The sequence below is a fragment of the Pyxicephalus adspersus genome, chromosome 2 (assembly GCF_032062135.1).
Source record: "Pyxicephalus adspersus chromosome 2, UCB_Pads_2.0, whole genome shotgun sequence".
Taxonomy (NCBI): domain Eukaryota; kingdom Metazoa; phylum Chordata; class Amphibia; order Anura; family Pyxicephalidae; genus Pyxicephalus; species Pyxicephalus adspersus.
Genome location: NC_092859.1, coordinates 55,008,737 through 55,027,873, shown reverse-complemented (window position 1 = coordinate 55,027,873; position 19,137 = coordinate 55,008,737). Strand labels below are relative to the sequence as shown.

The window sequence follows — 19,137 nt, the reverse complement described above, 5'->3', positions numbered from 1 at the left end:
AATGTAATGTACAGTAGCTTATATAATATATATATAATACAATTATATATATATTATATAAGGATTTCTTTGTATTGAACTCAATACAGCTTTTTTGTATTGAGTTCAATACAAAGGAACTAAATTTTGAATTTCCCGCCCCGCCTCCCTCCCGTGAAACCCCGGTGATCGTCACTGCACTCGTCGGCTGAACAAGGAAGGGGACGGACGTGTCCGGAGGAGCAGAGGGAGAAGGTGAGTATTTTTTTTTTTTCTGTCCAGCGATCAACGCTGGACAGAACGAGGGGGGAGAGGAGGGAGAGGAAGCCAGCTGGCTTAGAAGAGAAAGCCAGCCGGCCTCCTCCTCTAAGCTGGCTGGCTTTCTCTTCTAAGCCGGCCGGCTTAGAAGAGGAAGCCGGCCGGCTTTTTCTTCTAAGGAGAGGACACCCGACGCTGGAGGACGACGCTGGAACACGGACCCGACGCTGGATGAACACAGCGGGACCAGGTAAGTGGGATTTTAATATAGACGAAAAAGTACAGGGTTATCCATCGTTGCAAATATTTTTTGCACGAAAAAGTACGGGGTTAGCGGTTGGGAGGTTAAAGATGAACTAAACTCAAAATTACCCATAACAAAAAATAATACACTTACCTTCAATCCCGCAGGGAAGTCTGATTTATCCGGAGGTCTCTTCTATCAGGTCCCGCCTCATCCCGGCATCGGTCTTCGGGTCAGCGCTGTCATCTCCTCTGCTTCTTCTTCCTATGTCACCCGACCCAAGCGCGAGATAGGGTGTTGTAGATGCGAAAAAAACTTGCCGATCTCACTGCGCATGCGTTAGATCAGCAATTTTTTTTCCTTTTGACAAAAGGGCTGAGATTTTGGGCATGCACAGAAGAAGCACCCAAGAGCCTCCCGGGATAAAATTCTGTGTTTAGGTACGCTTTAAGACTGTAAGGGTTGTCTACCCTTTTATGTAAGGTGAAAATTCTAAATTTTAAGTACGCTTTAAGACTGTAAGACTGTAAGGTTGCTCAGTAAATTAGTCCTGAAGAATAGATTAGAAAGAAGATTTTCTTTGGGTGAAAATATTCTTAATACATTTATATATTAACTCTCATTTTTGATGATCCTTTGTATAATGGTTTATAATATGTTCAATACATCACCCCACTATATAGACAAAACTGTACCATTCTGTGAATTTAAAGAGTTTCCATGCAGTGTTTCCTATACAGATTTGATGGAATTGCATTTTTCAAAGCATATAATAGTATTTCTGAATTACAAGCTTCTCCATTTAAAGTGTTTACAGAGATTGTGTGCATGCCTGTAATCTCTTTACAATGCATGTCTGTTCAGAAGCAGCTCACCAGTATGGATCATACTTTTTCAATTATTTTTTCACTTGATTCACAGCTGTCAGTTGTTGCCATTTCAACAACAGCACCTAAACTTAATTGCTTCCTTGTGTTTTCAAAAAATAATAGAAATCCTCAGCACTGTTAATCTAATATTAGAACACAAAAGCATAAACCAACATTTATGTTCAGTGTAGAGTACATGTTTAACAAAGGCAGCAGCAAAATCTATCTAAATTAAATACAGCTTGGAAGCAGCAGTCCTTAAAATAAAATAATGGTATTGTAACAAATCATGTTATTTAAGCACTTTGGTGTAGAAACTGCCAAAAGATTTTTAGCTCACTTCCAAGTAGGACATTGGCTCAGCCAATAAAACTGGACTCCAGACAAGCAGTACACGATTTAAATACTTTTACATTATATAAACAAAAGATTTGTAATAACATGCAGCCATTTTTGTGATACAGGCATCCCTTCTGGGTAACAATACAGAAGGTTCCCCAGTACATTTCCCCCAAAAAATACAAAACTAATTTAATGTCCAGCGCTAAATATATAATCACATATATTTAAATACCATTAAAAAAAAATCACAAATAATAATTTACAAATAATACTAAAAGATTTTAAACAGAAGTGAACCAGAATCAGAAACAAAAGGACAGGCCAGAATCCCAAAATAAGCACAACTTGGTACAACTTGGTCTAGAATGGACAATTAAGGAGCATCAGCACACTGATAAGCTACCCTGTGCTCCCTCCTCATGTTAGCAGGATCACACACATCATAAACTGCCTCAATGTTTGAAAGGGTCAAACACTGAGGCAGTGTTCTCATTTCAGCGTTAATTCTACTGTGCCGGTAATTACTGGAACTTTTCTTTAAAGTGTAAGTTTGGCATAACATACAAAAAAACTAAATCTCCCAACTTTACTTTTTATTTATTTGTATTTCATTTTACATGTCTTTGTCTCAAAGTAAAAAATTCTAATGGTCTTGTATTTCACACTTCAGTTACTACATATGTTTAAAGAGTACCTAAACTCAACATTTCCACTTTACATAAAAGGGTAGACAACCGTTATTTGTAAAGCAAAAATGTTAATTATTTTTTATTTTTTTAAGCGCAAAAAAGAGCACCTCCTATCTCAGTCCTGATCGCCTCAGGATACCTACATCACGCATCCCGGGAGGCTCTGGGTGGTCCTTCTGCACATGCCGTAATCTCGGGCATTCGTAGAAGGGGCATTTATTCTACTAAGGGAAAAAGATGATGATTTCATGCATGTGCAGTGAGATTGGCTCTTTTTTTCTTCCCCTTTACAGCGGGTATGTTATCCGAACTTGCACCTGTGCAGTGCGAGATCGGGTACGCGCCAAAAAGAAGATGGAAGTGAGGAATGAAGATAGCGTTGCTGGGCATCTCCTCAGCTCCGGAACGAAGAGGAATTCCAGGACGACGTGGGAGCGGATCAAGGGAAGGTCCAACCTCATCGAGGGATCAGGGGAATTAAAGGTAAGTGCCATTTTTTGTTTTTCAGTTTAGTTCTGCTTTAGGTTGCCCAGGTTTGTGATCCAGGTTTCAGATTGTCATATCAGTATTTTACTACAGATATTATACTGCATACTACAAAATGGCACAATTATTTATTAACCTGAACCATATACAGTATTTGTTAATCACTATTCTCATAAGTTACATAGATAATCTTGCCTCAGGGAGCAGATTTTTTTTTATTGTACTGTGAATCTACATATGATGTGTAAATTCTTCACATTTTCCAAGTATAAGCGTTATCCCAGTTAAATCTATTTATTTCCTTCATGTGTATGGAAATAAGATGATTGTTATGCACATTTTTAAGGTACCCCTTGCTGAATTTTTCTTGATTTGGTATGTTGGTTTAATTGCATAGCCAACCAAAATTTTAGTGAAATCCAATAAAAGCTATAATTATCATAGGATTTGTAATGCTGTTTTCCATTGACCAGTACATATCATGAATTATTTCATATTTTAATAAGCTGAACAGTACTTCATAAGAATATTTTTCAAGATACTTGTGGCTTGCTTAAATTATAGTGCAGTGATCTTTAAATAATAAATGAAAATAGAAAATCATATTTAGTCCTTTTCACTGAAACTAGTTAACCCTTTTGATAACTTTTAAATTAAAAAACAAATGTGCTGGGATGAATGTTCTAATGTTCTGTGCTGGATGTTCTAATGCAAACCCTGTCAGAATATGTCCAGCTGAATGCCATTAAACCTGATTTTCAAGATATACCACATTGCCAAATAAATATTATTATCAAGTATTTACCTAGCTTCACAAAGTTCATAGTCTTCCCATTAGCTGTCTCTGAAAGGGGTTCACAATCTAATGTTGTTACCATAGTCATATGTCATTACGGGGAGAACATGCAAACTGCATGCAGATAGTGTCCTGGACGAGATTCGAACCTGGGACCTAGCATTTCGAAGCTAAGCTAACCACATTAACCCTTTCTCTGACAGATCTTTTTTTAATGCATGTATGAAAATCTGTGACTATGATTAAAGGGTCTATGTAACCTATCAAGCAAAAACCTACTTTTCATTTTGAAATATATGATGAAGTGCTGTACTACATTGGTCCATCTGCGCTATACAGATCCATGTTATCAGTGGGTGTCAGCCTATCTAGGTTTTACGTCACTTCACTTCAAGACCTGTGATTCTAGGCCTATGATACCTGATGACCATTTTTAACCAGTACACATAAACCATTAAATGTTGCCACTCTCTGACAATTTCCTCCGCCATGATAGATATAAATACTGCTGTACTAGTGTGCTTTCTTTCTTTTTTTACCACTTAAAGCACGCCACCCTTCTTTTTATTTAAATTTTTAACTGCTTCATATTGAAATTATTTTTTTAAAATTTACTATAATTTTCCCTTTGTGTGCCCCCACGTCCAGGTTCTCACCATAGAGATTGATAGGTAATAGGTGTGCCCTTTGCCCTACCATGTTTACCAACCTCCAACTTCCTGTTACACTTTTTACAGGTGTACTTTAAAAATGGTACTCAATAATACAACTAAATGGTTTTTATATTACTGTAAAATCATAAATTGACAACAGCAGAATAGGGTGCAGACAGAGGTGCCCAATCTTGTTCTGTGCATGCACGATATCGGGTGTTGCATAATTATTGGGCACTCCACAATTATAAATAACAAAGCATCTGATCTCACTCATGAACCGATTGAAGCATGTACCGATTGGGCACTAGTTTATTCAGAACACAGAACACTTCCTGATGATATTGCAGTGAGATTGGGGGCTGTCACAAGCATTGTCATGGTAGCTGGAAGAGAGAAAGAAGACAGCAGGACATGAGTGAATGCAGTGAACAATAACATGAAAAGTGCATGGCTTTGGTTGTGTGGGTTTAGTATATTTGCAAGGGTGCAAGGTCTTCTTCAAGTGTGTGAGAAACCTTAATTTTTCTGCTAAGATCTATAGATCATTTAGGGGGGGGGGGCTTTGATATGTATAATGATTACACCATGCAATGTACATAGCTAATAGCTATCCATCTATGAACAGACATCAGCAACAGAAATACATATTTGGTACTTTTTTGACACAAGGTATAACAAATTCACAGTGGTCTTGAAGGCTACATTCAGATGTCAAAGCGTGCTGCCCTGTATATTGGTGGAAATGAAAAATTTATGAATCTCTCATTTAATGTTAAAAGAGCTATATTTTTTTTACCAGTAATGAATGGAGACGTACTAGCCTTCCAAGTCCTGAACTGACAATTTCAGAGTAGTTTGATTGCCTGCTTGATTGTTTGCAAGATAACTGTAAGATTGGCAGTGACAGGGTAATTTAGTGCAGATTGCAATGTCAGACTATATCCAAGGGGGCTTCACTGGCACACTGATGTGAGTCTCTTGACTGACAGGCCACTGGGATATTGGTGTGCCAAATTAAAGTTCAATGTCTTAAAAAAAAAGAGACTGTGTGCAGAAGCCCATTATCATGCCACAGTTTATGAGGTCATGAGGGAATAATGAGTTCACAACAGAATAAAAAGTGTAATGGGACATATATATGTTCAAATAGAAGACGATCACACCTTACAAAGTTGTGTTCAGCCATTAAGATGTGTGATCTACAGTCTAGAGGAAAGAGGTTAGTAAGAGAGAAAGAGAGGGGATGATGGATTGAAAGGTAGACAGATAGCATTTACACAACCATGCTTAAAGATATTTATAGACTATTATTGGCTAAAAGATATTTACAGCTATTGTAACTGTACCTGTGATTATTAGATTGTAAGTTCTTTTGGGCAGAGTGCTCTCCTCCTCCTGTGTCACTGTTTGTATCTGTCTGTGATGTACAGAGCTGCGTAATATGTATAGCTATACAAACACTGTTTATTAAAAAGGGGATCTGTGTGCAAACAGCATTTATAGAGAGCACAGAAAATATCTGATCAGGTTACCTGGACCCTACCACAAGAAGTAAAGCATGCCTCTGTATAAAGTGGCTGTGTTTGTTAACATGTGGTTAATTAAACAGTCATGGTTTATAGTAATTAGAACTTAATAGTAGGATCTGTTTAGGGACATGCATGTTAGTTAGCAGCACTGTTCTTCTGCCAAAAAGCTGTTTTGTATATAATTTAAGCTACATTCATTTTTATTAATGGTACATTACTAATAGAGAAAAACAACATACTGAGTAAAATCACTTGAGCTATATCTAACAAGCTTCTCTGTATGACCCCAGGTGCATTTTCTGTATTTGAACCTATCAGTGATCAAGCTGGGTGATACAAAAGCAAATGTTTTCAATCCTGGAATAGATTCATTCCAGGTTTTGGATTGCCCAGGTTCACTGATAAAAGTGGATTATCTCCAGTCTTAGAGAGATTCAATACATCATAAGGATGATGTTGTCAAAAGAGTTTGGTATTGTCAGTGTGGCTGGTATTATGCAGCTGCTGTAAGCTGACTTATGGAAGAAAATTTTAAAAATGAACATGAGGTGTCTTTATCGCCAATTTTATAAAGGTTTTTTTTTATTATTAAGGGCGGATCTCTGTGACTTGGACTGGGAGACAATATTGTCCTCAAAGAACACAGAACAGAAATGGGAATGTTTCAAATTAAAACCTATGGGGCTCACAGCTGATGTTAAGAAAGCCATAAGGAACAAGAAAAGGGCATTGCAAAAATAAAAAATGAAGGTCACCTTCATTGTTTGAAAACTCTAAAAAATATAACAAAAAGATGTAAAAACAAGATAAAATGTGCAAAACTTCAAAATGAAAGACAGATTGCAAAAAAAAGTACGGCAAACCCCGAAACGTTTTTTAATATATATTAATAGCAAAAAGATCTGGTCTGAGCATGTAGGCACCCTAAAGGATGTCTCTGGGTTGGTAACTTAGAATAAAGAAAAGGCAGATTTACTAAACACTTTTTTATAGCTCTGTGTACACAAAGGAAAATGGCAGAGCTCAAGTCCAAATTAATAATAGCAAAGGCACTGCCTTAAATTAGTCAAAATGGCTCAAAATTGATATGATTGAGAAACAGTTAGGCAAAATTAAGGTTGACAAAGCACCAGGACCTGATGGATTACATCCATGTGTCCTCAAAGAGCTGAGTTTGGTTATTTTAATTTAATAACTTTAATAATTTTTAGAGACTCCCTAATCACTGGCATGGTACCGATGGATTGGCGAAAGGCCAATGTGGTTCCTATCTTCAAAAAGGGAGCAAATCATTACCAGGTAACTCCAGACAGGTTTGTTTAACGTCCATAGTTGAAGAGGTCCTAGGGAGTTTGATAAAGAACCACATAAAGGAGTTTTTGCTAGAAAAAAATATTCAAGAAAGAATGAAATTGTCAAACTCTTTGCGTCTGGAGGAAAAGAAGTTTAAGCTCCAGATGAGAAAGGGATTCTTCACTGTTAGGTCTGTGAAAATGTGGAATCGGCTCCCTCAGGAAGTACTTTCAGCAACTACTATAGATTGCTTTAAGAAAAAGTTGGATGCTTTTCTAGAAGCACAGGATATAACTGGGTATTAAGGTTAAAGTAAAAGTAAAAGTAAAGATAACAGAGACTGTTGATCCAGGGAACTGCTGATTGCCTCATGGAATCGGGAAGGATTTTTTTTTCTTCTGTTGCAGCAAATTGTACCAGCGTGTTTTTGCCTTCCTTGACCAACTATGTCTTATAGGGATTTATATCTGGGATATGTTTATTTCCCTAGTGGTTGAACTTGATAGACGTATCTCTTTTTTCAACCTAACCTTCTATGTAACTATATATATATATATATATATATATATAACTGAATGTATGTATGTATGTGTGTATGGTACACCATCACTCAAAATCACATGACATTTCAACCAAACTTGCCATACATATGACTGAGACTCGTGTGAGTGTACCAGTCATCTTTGTACAGTGCAGTGCTTTATACCAGAGTTATATTTGTATGTATGTGTGTATGTCATCACTAGGAAATTCATGGAGACATTTCACCCTGGTACAATTTCAAACAAACTTGCAAGGTTCCACCATCAATCGGAAACGCATCAACACATTTCAAATAAACTTGCTAGACATATGACTCATTTGAGTGCACCGCTGATCTTTGTGCAGCACTTTGCTATATGTCAGAGCTATATTTCTTGATCACTAGGAAATGCATAGAGACATTTCAACCAAACTTGCTAGCCATATGACTCAGACTAATGTGAGTGCATCAGTGATCTTTGTACAGTGCTGTGCTTTATGTCAGAGCTATATTTGGATGTATCTTTGTATGTATGTGTTATATATATAGATGTGTGTATGTGATCACTCGGAATCGCATCGGGACATTTAAACTAAACTTGCATGACATATGACTCAGACTCATGTGAGTGCACTGCTGATCCTTGTGCAGAGCTGTGGTATTTCTCAGAGGTATATTTGTATGTATGTGTGTATGTATTGCTCAGTGACAGTGTGCCTTTTGCTTACATATTTTTTTGGCCTGTAATAACGCCTACAAATTTCTGGCCCGTAATAACGTCTTTGGGAAAACGTAAGGCAATTGGCCAAGTGCAATCAAGCCAAAAAAATGAAACAACACGATAGACAAGCAAATCCCAAGCACAGGTATGGAAGACTTTGCCACGCTGCGCGAGAGAACTACTACATCTAGAGCTTCAGAGACATTACAACAGCGTGACACCCAACTACATTAAATGTGAGATAGAGCTACTACATCTAGAGCTTCAGAGTCAGTACAACAGCATAAAGCCTGACTACAGGACAAGAGAGATAGAGCTACTGCATCTAGAGCTTCAGAGACAGTACAACAGCGTGAGACCTGAGTACAGGAAATGAGAGAAAGAGTTACTACATCTAGAGCTTCAGAGCCAGTACAACAGCATGAGACCTAAGACAAGGAAATGAGAAAAAAAAGCCAGATGATCACGGAGTGCACAACATTTTAGCTTAGCATTGGAAGGAGTACAGGAAAAGAGAGAAAGAGCTACGACATCTAGAGCTTCAGGGAGTACAGCAGCATGAGACCCGACTACAGGATAGGAAAGATAGAGCTACTACATCTAGAGCTTCAGAGACAGTACAACAGCGTTAGACCCGAGTACAGGAAATGAGAGAAAGAGCTACTACATCTAGAGCTTCAGAGACAGTACAACAGTGTGAGACCCGAGTACACGAAATGAGAAAAAGAGCCAGAGATTCACGGACTGCACAACATTTTAGCTTAGCATTGGAAGGATTCTACTATGATCCACATAAAGACAACCCGCAGCATGCAAGTGTTACCATCGGAAAAATGAAAATGGTTTGTAGTTACTGTCAAGCCAAAAAGTTTCAATTTGGGTCTCCTGGTATTTGCTACAACAAAGGGAAAGTCAAGCCAACTGGAAACACCAACACAAGAACTTTGGAATTACACATCAGCAAATACCTCAAATAGTCAAAGCATTTTCTTAATAACATTGGAAAATACAACTCATTTTTCCAAATGACATCATTTGGCGCCACATCAGTTGTTCAACAGCCTGGATTTATAAAGCAGGATCTTTACTTCTGCTGCCAGATCAACCACCAAAATTTCTACAACTATATTTTATTGAAAATTAACTAAAAGAAACTGACCAGAAGTGCACCTACATCTCAGGAACCAAATTTTAGATTGTCTTAAAGTTACATAGGATGCTTCATGAGCACAATGTTCTTATTAAAACATTTAAAACAGCACTGGAACATATGCCATTATTTAATTTAATTAAATTGTATATAGTACTTATTCTTTTAAAACTTGAAAAAATACATATCTTTGATTTAAGACTATTTTTTTATTTCTTTTCCTGTATAATATAAGATTGCTATAAATAAATACCCGGGCAACGCCGGGTAATCAGCTAGTGTAACTATAAACATGAATATAATATCTATATAGTATCTATATAGTATCTATGCACATATATTTTCCCCAAATGAAAGTTCATTTACAAATAATAGCAAGTCACAAAAACAGTTGAAATAAAAAACACACATAAAAAAATACACAGCAGTATTGTCAGATATATATTTTGGAACTCAAATCAACAAATAATCCGGAAAAAAGAAAAGATAGTTCTTAGTACATAAACCCCTGCACCTACAATGAAATATAAGAAGACAATATTAACCCTCCTAGCGGTAATTCTGTGTGTGACTCAGAGTGGATTGTCCATGCAAAAAGCGGTAATCCCAATTTACACTCGGGGTCGCTAAAAACTTAAAAAAAAACACTTATCTTGTTCCATTGTCGTCCCCTGGCGTCCTGCTGGTCCCCGCAAGTCTTCGGGACACGTCTTCTCCCTCCAATCTCCAGCCGGCGAATGCAGAGATGATCTCTGGGGTTTCCCGATGACGTTGGTGTGGGCGTGAGGAGCGGCGGGAAATTCAAATAATTTTGTATTGGATTTAATTGATTGTTAATATAATTTATATATCATTATATTATATTTATATATATATATATATATCATATATGCTACTGTACAGTTATATTACATGGATCAGTATTTTTTTTTTATATTTTAACAGATTTTTGTTATATTTTATTTAAAGTTTAATAATAAATTTATTAAATATTGGACATATTTCGGTGATTTATGCCTAAGAAATATAGACCTACAATGTAAAATAAATTTCCATGCAAAAAATTTAACACTTTTTGTGAGGAAATACGGGCAGAATTAGATTGCTAGGGGGTTGATGTATAAATCAATTTTTGTCACACAATTGTCTAGCTACCTGCTCTTTACAGTACCCCTGCTTCTCCTTGTTTCTGCCTTACTTCCATTCTCTCTGACTCTGTAGACTTCTTGTTTATTTCCATTTCCCCAGCTCTCAGTCTTATAAAGTTAATTCTTATTAGGTCTCATTAGATATTTTGGATTAGCTAATGGATGAGATGTGTAGGTCAGCTATTGGCTGATGCATTCCTCTAGGTTGGGATTGGTTAATTTTTAGCTTCAGTAATTAATTGAAACCTCCAAGCCAGCTTTGATGTAGAAATTATAGAGCCAAGGTGTCTGGAGTTGTTTGGGAAGCACAGTCGGGGGCATATAAGGTAAGTGTCAGAAAATGTTGGAATGGGGCTATTATCCTATTTCATATATACAGTCATATATCTATTCCAGAGTGCTGGTATCATTTATCTTTTTATACTACTTTGATAAAAGGGACCTGTAAAATTATTGAAGTAATGGTAATTAGGTCTGTCTTGGGAGACCATAGCTATCTATTGTTTAGAATGCTCCAGGGGGTTTGTGTGACAGACCAGGAGTAAACAGATATATTTAAATACAAATATCCACACCCATACCTTCATGCATAGATTAATTATACTTAACTATTGGGAATATAGCCTATACCATATATACCTAACAATTTGGGATTTGGCTTATAATATATACACATAACTATGGGGGTATAGTCTAAAATATATACATATCTAACTATTGGGATATGGCTCATAGTATATTCACAAAACTATGGGGATATAGCCTAAAATGTATAGAGAAAATTCCTGTTCTGCCACATTACATATGATTATAAATTAGAAAATGGGAAAGTTGACAATGTCTTCTGGTGAACAAAACTTATTAGAAAATTGTTAAGAAAAAAAAAAAAGATAAAAACAAAAAATTCAACAAGAATTTGCATGCAAAGCTTTTTTTTACTCCATAAAAAAATAGTATTTTCTTTGTCTGCAAGCCAAAAATAAATTAGCCGGTATGGAAATATAACCTCAACATTTGCCAAAATTACTGTGAAGACTAATGTTAGGTCACAAAAGGGTCTAATCTACTAAAGTTGGGTACAACTGTGTTCACAGCAAATGTCCAACATGATTTTCAAGCAACCCTTCTGCGTATTATTGGATATTTGATTTGTACATGGGTTCACATTGCCTCTCTTCACACTGTAGAATTATGATATAAACTGCCTACTGTGTTTTATGTACATCTGCCTAATGAATTATTATTTATATCTGTTTATCCAATACAGATGGACTTGTGGACTGTTTGGACCCAGACTGTTGTCTTCAAACAACTTGCCAGTCAAGTTTGCTCTGCCGTGGGTCACGTGATCCTCTTGATATCATCCAGCAAAGTCAGTCAGGCTCACCAGCAGTAAAGTCGTTTTATGACCGCATAAAACTCCTGGTTGGGAAAGACAGTACACACATCATTCCTGGAGAAAATCCATTCAACAGCAGGTACAAAATAGAAAGATTATTACAGATTTAGCAGATCAAGTTTATTTAAAAGAAGATTATTTTACCAGCTGTAGTGTTTTTTTGTTTTTTTTTCAAAAGGAAAACCGTAAATAACATACGCTAAAAGCAAAATCCTTATGAGTTTTGCACTTGCACTTTGTTTTTATGTTGCAATATTTAATTGGTATTTATTTAACTACCCCTTCACCCCTTCTCTACCCAACAAAAATATATTGTTTGTTATAATCAGAATTTGAAAAACAAAAAAAAAGCCAGAAAAGTGACACTGATCACTTTGCATTGGTGTTTAATGGAGAAGTTTCCCTTTTCATTGGTGGTCAGTGGAAATTATCTTTACATTCTCTTTACATTGGTCGTGGAGTTGAGCCCCCTTACATTGCTCATCAGTGGTGAAGTTCCCTTTTTATATTGGTCGGTTTACGGTCATTAGAAAAGTGTCCCCTTACATTACCATGGTTCAGTGTCAGGAGAATTACTCGTAATTCAATGGAGATTAGCTGATCAGTAAATATTGGCATTTAAAAGATGCAATGCCACATCCCAATTAATTTAATCGATATTCATATTTTGTGCTCCTGATTCATATTTTGTGCAGAAAAATGGCACTGTTTAGGTATAAAATAAAATTAAACAATAAATACTTTAATAATAAACCATTTTAAAACCACAATAAAAATTTATACAATTGTTTATACTACATAAACAATATCACAAAGAACATTTTCATTACAAATTCTTTTTCTAAACGCTGGACAAGGATCTCTTTCTAACATGTGGTTTCTTAGTTGTACTATTCTACATTGACTTGTTTCACGACTATAAAGTCGCTTCTTCAGGATGAATCAAAATTTAGAGACTACTGTGCAACACTGATAACCAAAATAGACTACTTTATCCAGTTGGAAATTGGATCCCAGCAAAGAATGGAGAACGATGGTAGCAGCAAATTGGACAAAAGCAGCAGATGTAATTGAGGAGCCAATTAATTCAAGATGGAAGTAAAAGCACTAGAAACCCCCATAGGGAATACTCTGTTCATTCAATGTTGTCCTACATGCTGCACTGTCCATACTACATGGAAACACGTTGATGTAGAATAGTACAACTAAGAGACCACATGTTAAAAAGAGATCCTTGTCTAGCGACAATGAAAATAATCTTTGTGATATTGTTTATGTTGTATAAAAAATTGTACAAATTTTTATTGTGGTTTTAAAATGGTTTACTATTAAAGAATTTATTGTTTAATTTTATTTTATGCCTAAACAGTCCCATTTTTCTGCACAAAATTTGAATCTGGAGCATTATTGTTTAACATGCACAATGCCTGTAATCTAAAAGCAGGCTTGCATGCACTGTTTGATTGGGCAAATGTCATATAATATTGATAAACATAAAGTTACACACTTGAGTCAAAAATGGAAAAGTATGTGGGGATTTTGGTAGATGATAGACTTTATAATAGGCATGCAATGCCAAGCTGCATGTAAAGCTAGCAAAGTACTTTCTTGTTTTAAAAGAGGAATAGACTGCAGAGATTCAGACATAATCCTGCCCCTGTACAAAACATTAGGAAAACCTCATCTGGAATATGCAGTTCAATTTTGGGGGCCAGTTCACATAAAAAAGGACATTGTGGAATTGGAGAGTGCAGAGACAGGCAACTAAACTAATAAAAAGAATGGAGAAGCTCAGCTATAAGGAGCGATTAGCTAAACTGAACTTATTCTCTCTTGAGAAGAGATGATTAAGGGGTATACGATCACCCTATATACATATTTCAATGGTCCATGGAGAATTTGATTCTCAATTATTCACGTTAGGGTTATTACAAAGGACAAGGAGGCACTCTTTGCATCTAGAGGAAAAAGTTTATTCTCTGTTAGAGGAAGGGATTCTTTACAGGAAGTAGTTTTAGCAACTTCTATATATTGCTTTAGAAAAAAGCTGAATGCTTTTTCCAAAGCACAGAAATTAACAGGGTATTAAAGTTTTAAAGTAAAGACAACAGATACTGTTGATCCAGGTGACATCTAACAGTATCTCACAGATCAGGAAGGATTTTTTACCCTTGTTGGAGCAAATTGAACCAGGCTTTCCTCTGGATCAGTTATGTCTATAGGGATTTTATCTTGGATATGTTTATTTCCCTAGTGGATAAACTTGATGGACGTATGTAATTTTATTTGCACAAAAACAAAGCAAAAACCAAGGTTTTCCCTTGCACAGGATCAAAGCCATCCACAGTATGCCAAGAAAACCACCTAATTGTGCCCCCTGGCTTACTCTGTGGGTCCCACAGACCTCAAATTTGGGAGACCTTCTCCCTGCTCACAGGCTTCATGCAGCCTTTATGCCTCAGTCTGCACCTTCCCCTGTCTCAAATACGGCTGCCATTTTTATTTTGAGCCAGGTTCTCCAGAGCCACCCTTACTTTCTAGCCTGAAAAAGGAATGAGTGCCTGGCCCACCCATTCCTTCTTCCTCTTCCAAGAGACTCGGGGCTTTGATCCCAAATTGAATGCCACAATTCTGCATCAATACAAATATTAATATTATCCTGGCCCTTTAATCCCCTTTTCATGAGAATTCGAGATAGATAATGCCAAATACCCTGCAAATTTGTCATCATAAATTCCATCTTGTTACAGTATCTACATTACTAAACAGTGGCAAATCTTGGTGGTCAGTGGAGAAGCATCAGTTTACACTGAGTGTTAGTGGAGAACACGCACCTTAAAGTTTATTGGAAACTACCCTTTTACATTGATGGTCAGTGGAGATGTGACCTTTTGTATTCAAGGTCAGTGGAGAAGTTCCCCCTTCAATTAATAGTCATTTGGAGAAAGGTCCTTATCATTGGTAGTTAGTAAAAGTAAAAATGCCTCTTACATTGGTGGTCAGTGAAATTAGGAATTCTTTGATGATCAATGAGAATGTTAGTGGTCATTCAATAACAAGAATGCCACTCACAGACTCCTAAAAGATCACTGGTGTTAGTGGTTAGTGATTATTTAACAGGGAAAGAAGAGAGGAAACACTCCTTTTCTGAGGATGAGTAAATTGTTATCATATTTAGCTCTTGACAATATATACATAATAATATACACCATATAACTGTATATACAGAATATAACTGTTTAACCCACCTGCCTGGTCTGACAGATTGTGAAAGAAAAATCAGCTGGATTTTCCAAGATTTCTGCTTTGAATCCCAGTCCTTCCTGTGCTCAAACTCACAGAAACAATGCTTTTGCAATAAAAAAATATTTAGAGCAGTAATTAATTTTTTATGTATAACAACCTCTTCAGGAGACAATCTTAACATCTGGCTAAAAGAATGAAAGGATTATGGCAAGTTGCAGTAAGAATAAAAAGTACTGGAATAATTCTAATTTTTTTCATTGTTAAAATGATTTAATGCAAGAACAATAAAGCTAAACTATGTTGCCCTTGTACATATTTCACTTTTATTAACCATGTAAATAACACATTTTAAGCAGACCGTTATTGTTTATTAATATTGTTTAGCAGCATTAGCTCATAAGGCAGCCAGAGTATTTATATTACTGAGTCAAGTTTAGTTTTGGTTTAAAGTCAATTTACTGAGGCTATGACACATCCTGCAGAGGGTTTTTGAACTGTCAGTCTAAAGACCAAAGTCAACTGGGATTGTTCAGGACTCTGGAGAACATTACAACCTGTTAAAGCTGGTAATAACTTGGCACCACACTTTCTCCACCATTAACTACTATTTAACTTGCTAAAGAAAGAAATATAAATTGACAGTTTTTATCTCCCAGGAGAAAACTGCATTGCAACCCTGGATCATTATGTGAGGAAACAGAATAAAAAAAAATTTAGGCCTCAGCAATTAGATAGTGATAAAATATTCTTATGTAAGTGTGAATTAAAGCAGACCAAAATGTGTATTACTACAGTTATAAACATATGTCTGCACTTCCAATTAAGAGAAATATGTGAAGATAACACTAGTTTTTCAGTTGGTATTCACTGATAAAAATAGTTAATGGCATAACAGACTGATCGGCTAACTGCATGGGATTGATTTGCAGTACTGTGACAAGGATTCCATTATCTATAGTGAGGCATACTTCACTGTGATCTGTCTGTGGTAAGCCTGTGAGTCAGTTCAGTGTCACAAATAGCTGCTTATAGGTGTCTGTGTACCTGTGGGGAGACTTCCCTAACTACCCTACGTCTGTCTACCTACTGTCCTAGAGACTCACATTTTTCAAGTAAATATCCTCTCCAAAAAAGTGTTAATTTATTTATCTGAAGATTTTAGAAGAAAATAAAATGCACAAAAATTATTACACAAATATAGTTTGTTGTTTTAAAATGTCATAAAAAAATATTTTGCAGGTTTAATTTTTTTTTTGAAAGAGGTGTATAGTAGGACTGTCCAAGTTCATGCCTCCAGGACTACATACAGGCCAAGATGTTAATATAATTTTTTCTATGTTATTTTGGTGCATGCTGACATGCAATAAAAAGTGCATTCACAGTGTGCTTTGATTCATGATTTAATGAACTTGCATTGACTGGAGAACACAATTGCCTTAAAAAAGTTTAAAATGTAGGTCCTAACAAGATTCTAATGGGTGGTGGTACATTCAAGCATTATGAGAATCTCAGGTTTCAATGATGACTAAAAGTGTTCTAACAAATATATTTTATGGTATTTTCCAGCCTCCAATATTTCACATTTATAATTTAAACACTTATGTTGGGTAATAACTTTTTTTTTCAGCAGAGAGATCAGCTATAACATGTCTGTATGCCTATCATAAATAAATGCCATGTTTTTTAAAGTTAGCATCTCTAATCCTACAGCAGTTTAGCTTTAAAACATGCACAAAGAGCACGATTTATTAAAGTTCTCCAAGGCTGGAGAGGATACACTTTCATCAATGAGCTGCTTGATCCAGCAAATCTGGAATGGATCTGGCCCAGAATTGAAAACATTTACTAGCAAATAGCAAATGACTTCCAGAAATAGAAATCCATTCCAGGTTTGCTGGGTCACCCAGCTTCACTAATCAAAGTGTATCCTGTCCAGCCTTGAAGAGCTTTGATAAATCAGGCCCCATGTGTATACAAATATTGGTAATGCATTTTGCTTTTTTCCTCATAATTAAGTATTAATAGCCTTATTTTTTCCAGTCTTGTTTCACTGATAAGAGGACAAGTTATGACAACAGATGGAACACCTTTAGTTGGCGTCAATGTGTCTTTTGTGAAATATCCTAAATATGGCTATACTATTACACGTCAAGATGGAACGTAAGTAATGTGCATTTTTTTAGATTTTGTAATGTGACATGTCTCTATAGTTAATATATACTGTATTGATACACATACACTGTATATATACACATACACACATCCATATATATATATATATATATATATATATACACACACACACACACACACTACTAAGGTAAGCCAACTACAATTGTATTTTTTTGAAACCACTAAAAAGCTCTAAACTAAAAATACAAACGTTAAGGCCAATGACTGCAAACATTACCAATCTCACTGCTCTTTTTTCATGGTTCACATAAAAGTATGTGATTGTTAGACTGTGGTGATATTGCAGACTAAGAGGTGGAAAAAACAATTTTTTCTCTAGTTTAAATGTGATTGGATTTTCCACAGGATAGATCGTCCCTTTTGGATAGAAAATTGTGGCTAATCTGGCCATCCATTTTCTGCAATTCGTTTTAAAAAGATACAGTTCTGCTACAGAGATTATTGTTTTGTTTAAAATCTCAATTTACATTTTTAAAGACTATTTTTAAACTATACATATATTTTTTTTTTTTTAAATCCATGTATAACTTTTTTTAATGCATAAATAGCTACAGCCAAGGTAAAATGTCATGTTTCAACCCAGCATGTATCAGAGAAAGATTTCTACCTTCTGTTTTTAAAAGTCCCATTTGATGCATGTGAAGTTTATTTTTATGAAGTTGTATGGGGTAAATGAGGGTGAAAGGTAAAAAAGTATTGAACAAGTGCAAAGAGTGAGATCTCTGTATGCATTGCATTAGAACAGGCATGTCTAACTCATGAGATGCATACAGGATACATTGAGGGTAAATTACTACCGGCAGTTAGGCAGTTCACTCACCAAGGTGAATTATCACCTTGCAAATTAATTTCATGAAAACAATACTCTATAACTGAGGTTTTATATATTCTATGTGATGGTATTAACAACTTTAACCATATTTATTTTTTCTGCTTAATGAGGTCTGCTAGGAGCATATGTCAGACTTAAAAACAAATCAATTAACCTGATTATACTTTGGGCCTTTCCTGTTTTACATAAGTGAAATAAACAAAAGTATGGATAGTACGCTCACCTTGCATGCTGTCAATATTGTGTAAACTTAAGTACACGTAGGGGTCTATTTAAAAAGCAGCACATGACATTTCCTGGTGGTGAATCTTTCAGGTCCATGTGTTTCAAAAGCGGTAAATAATACTCCAGCAGATATTTTTTTAAGGGAATATCAGATTCACTGCTTTATAAATAGGGTACATGGATCCAGGACTTTACTACACCAATGTTCACTGCATACAATTACAGTCATATAATCACCACAGCATCTGGTGTAGGAATTCCCATTAGCCTGCATTTACATCAGCTGACACAACTGCCTGCCGAATATTGTCCTATTGAGGTGGTTTTAGAAGACACTTCTAGTGCTCGTTGTCCTTCTATATGAAACATTAGATAAACCTCAAATCACATTTTTGTTTAGCCACTCATAAGCAAAATAATAAATAAACGGAGAAAAATATTTGTACACAAATAAGGGACCAGTGTATGCACATGCAGTTTAGTTAATTTTATCCACACAAGGGTTAAGTTATGAAAGAAATAGAGACTTTGCACATAGCAAAGTAAATGTTTACCTTGT

General features: G+C 35.8%; 1 protein-coding gene across 1 annotated transcript in view; it reads left to right on the top strand.

The window, feature by feature from the left end:
- TENM2 (teneurin transmembrane protein 2) overlaps positions 1–19,137 on the top strand; it is a 1,565,317-nt gene that overhangs the window by 1,479,998 nt on the left and 66,182 nt on the right. The window contains exons 17-18 of the mRNA XM_072398985.1: positions 11,951–12,161; positions 17,369–17,488. Of these exons, the coding sequence (XP_072255086.1) occupies positions 11,951–12,161; positions 17,369–17,488 (331 nt within the window). The remainder of the gene's footprint in view (positions 1–11,950; positions 12,162–17,368; positions 17,489–19,137) is intronic.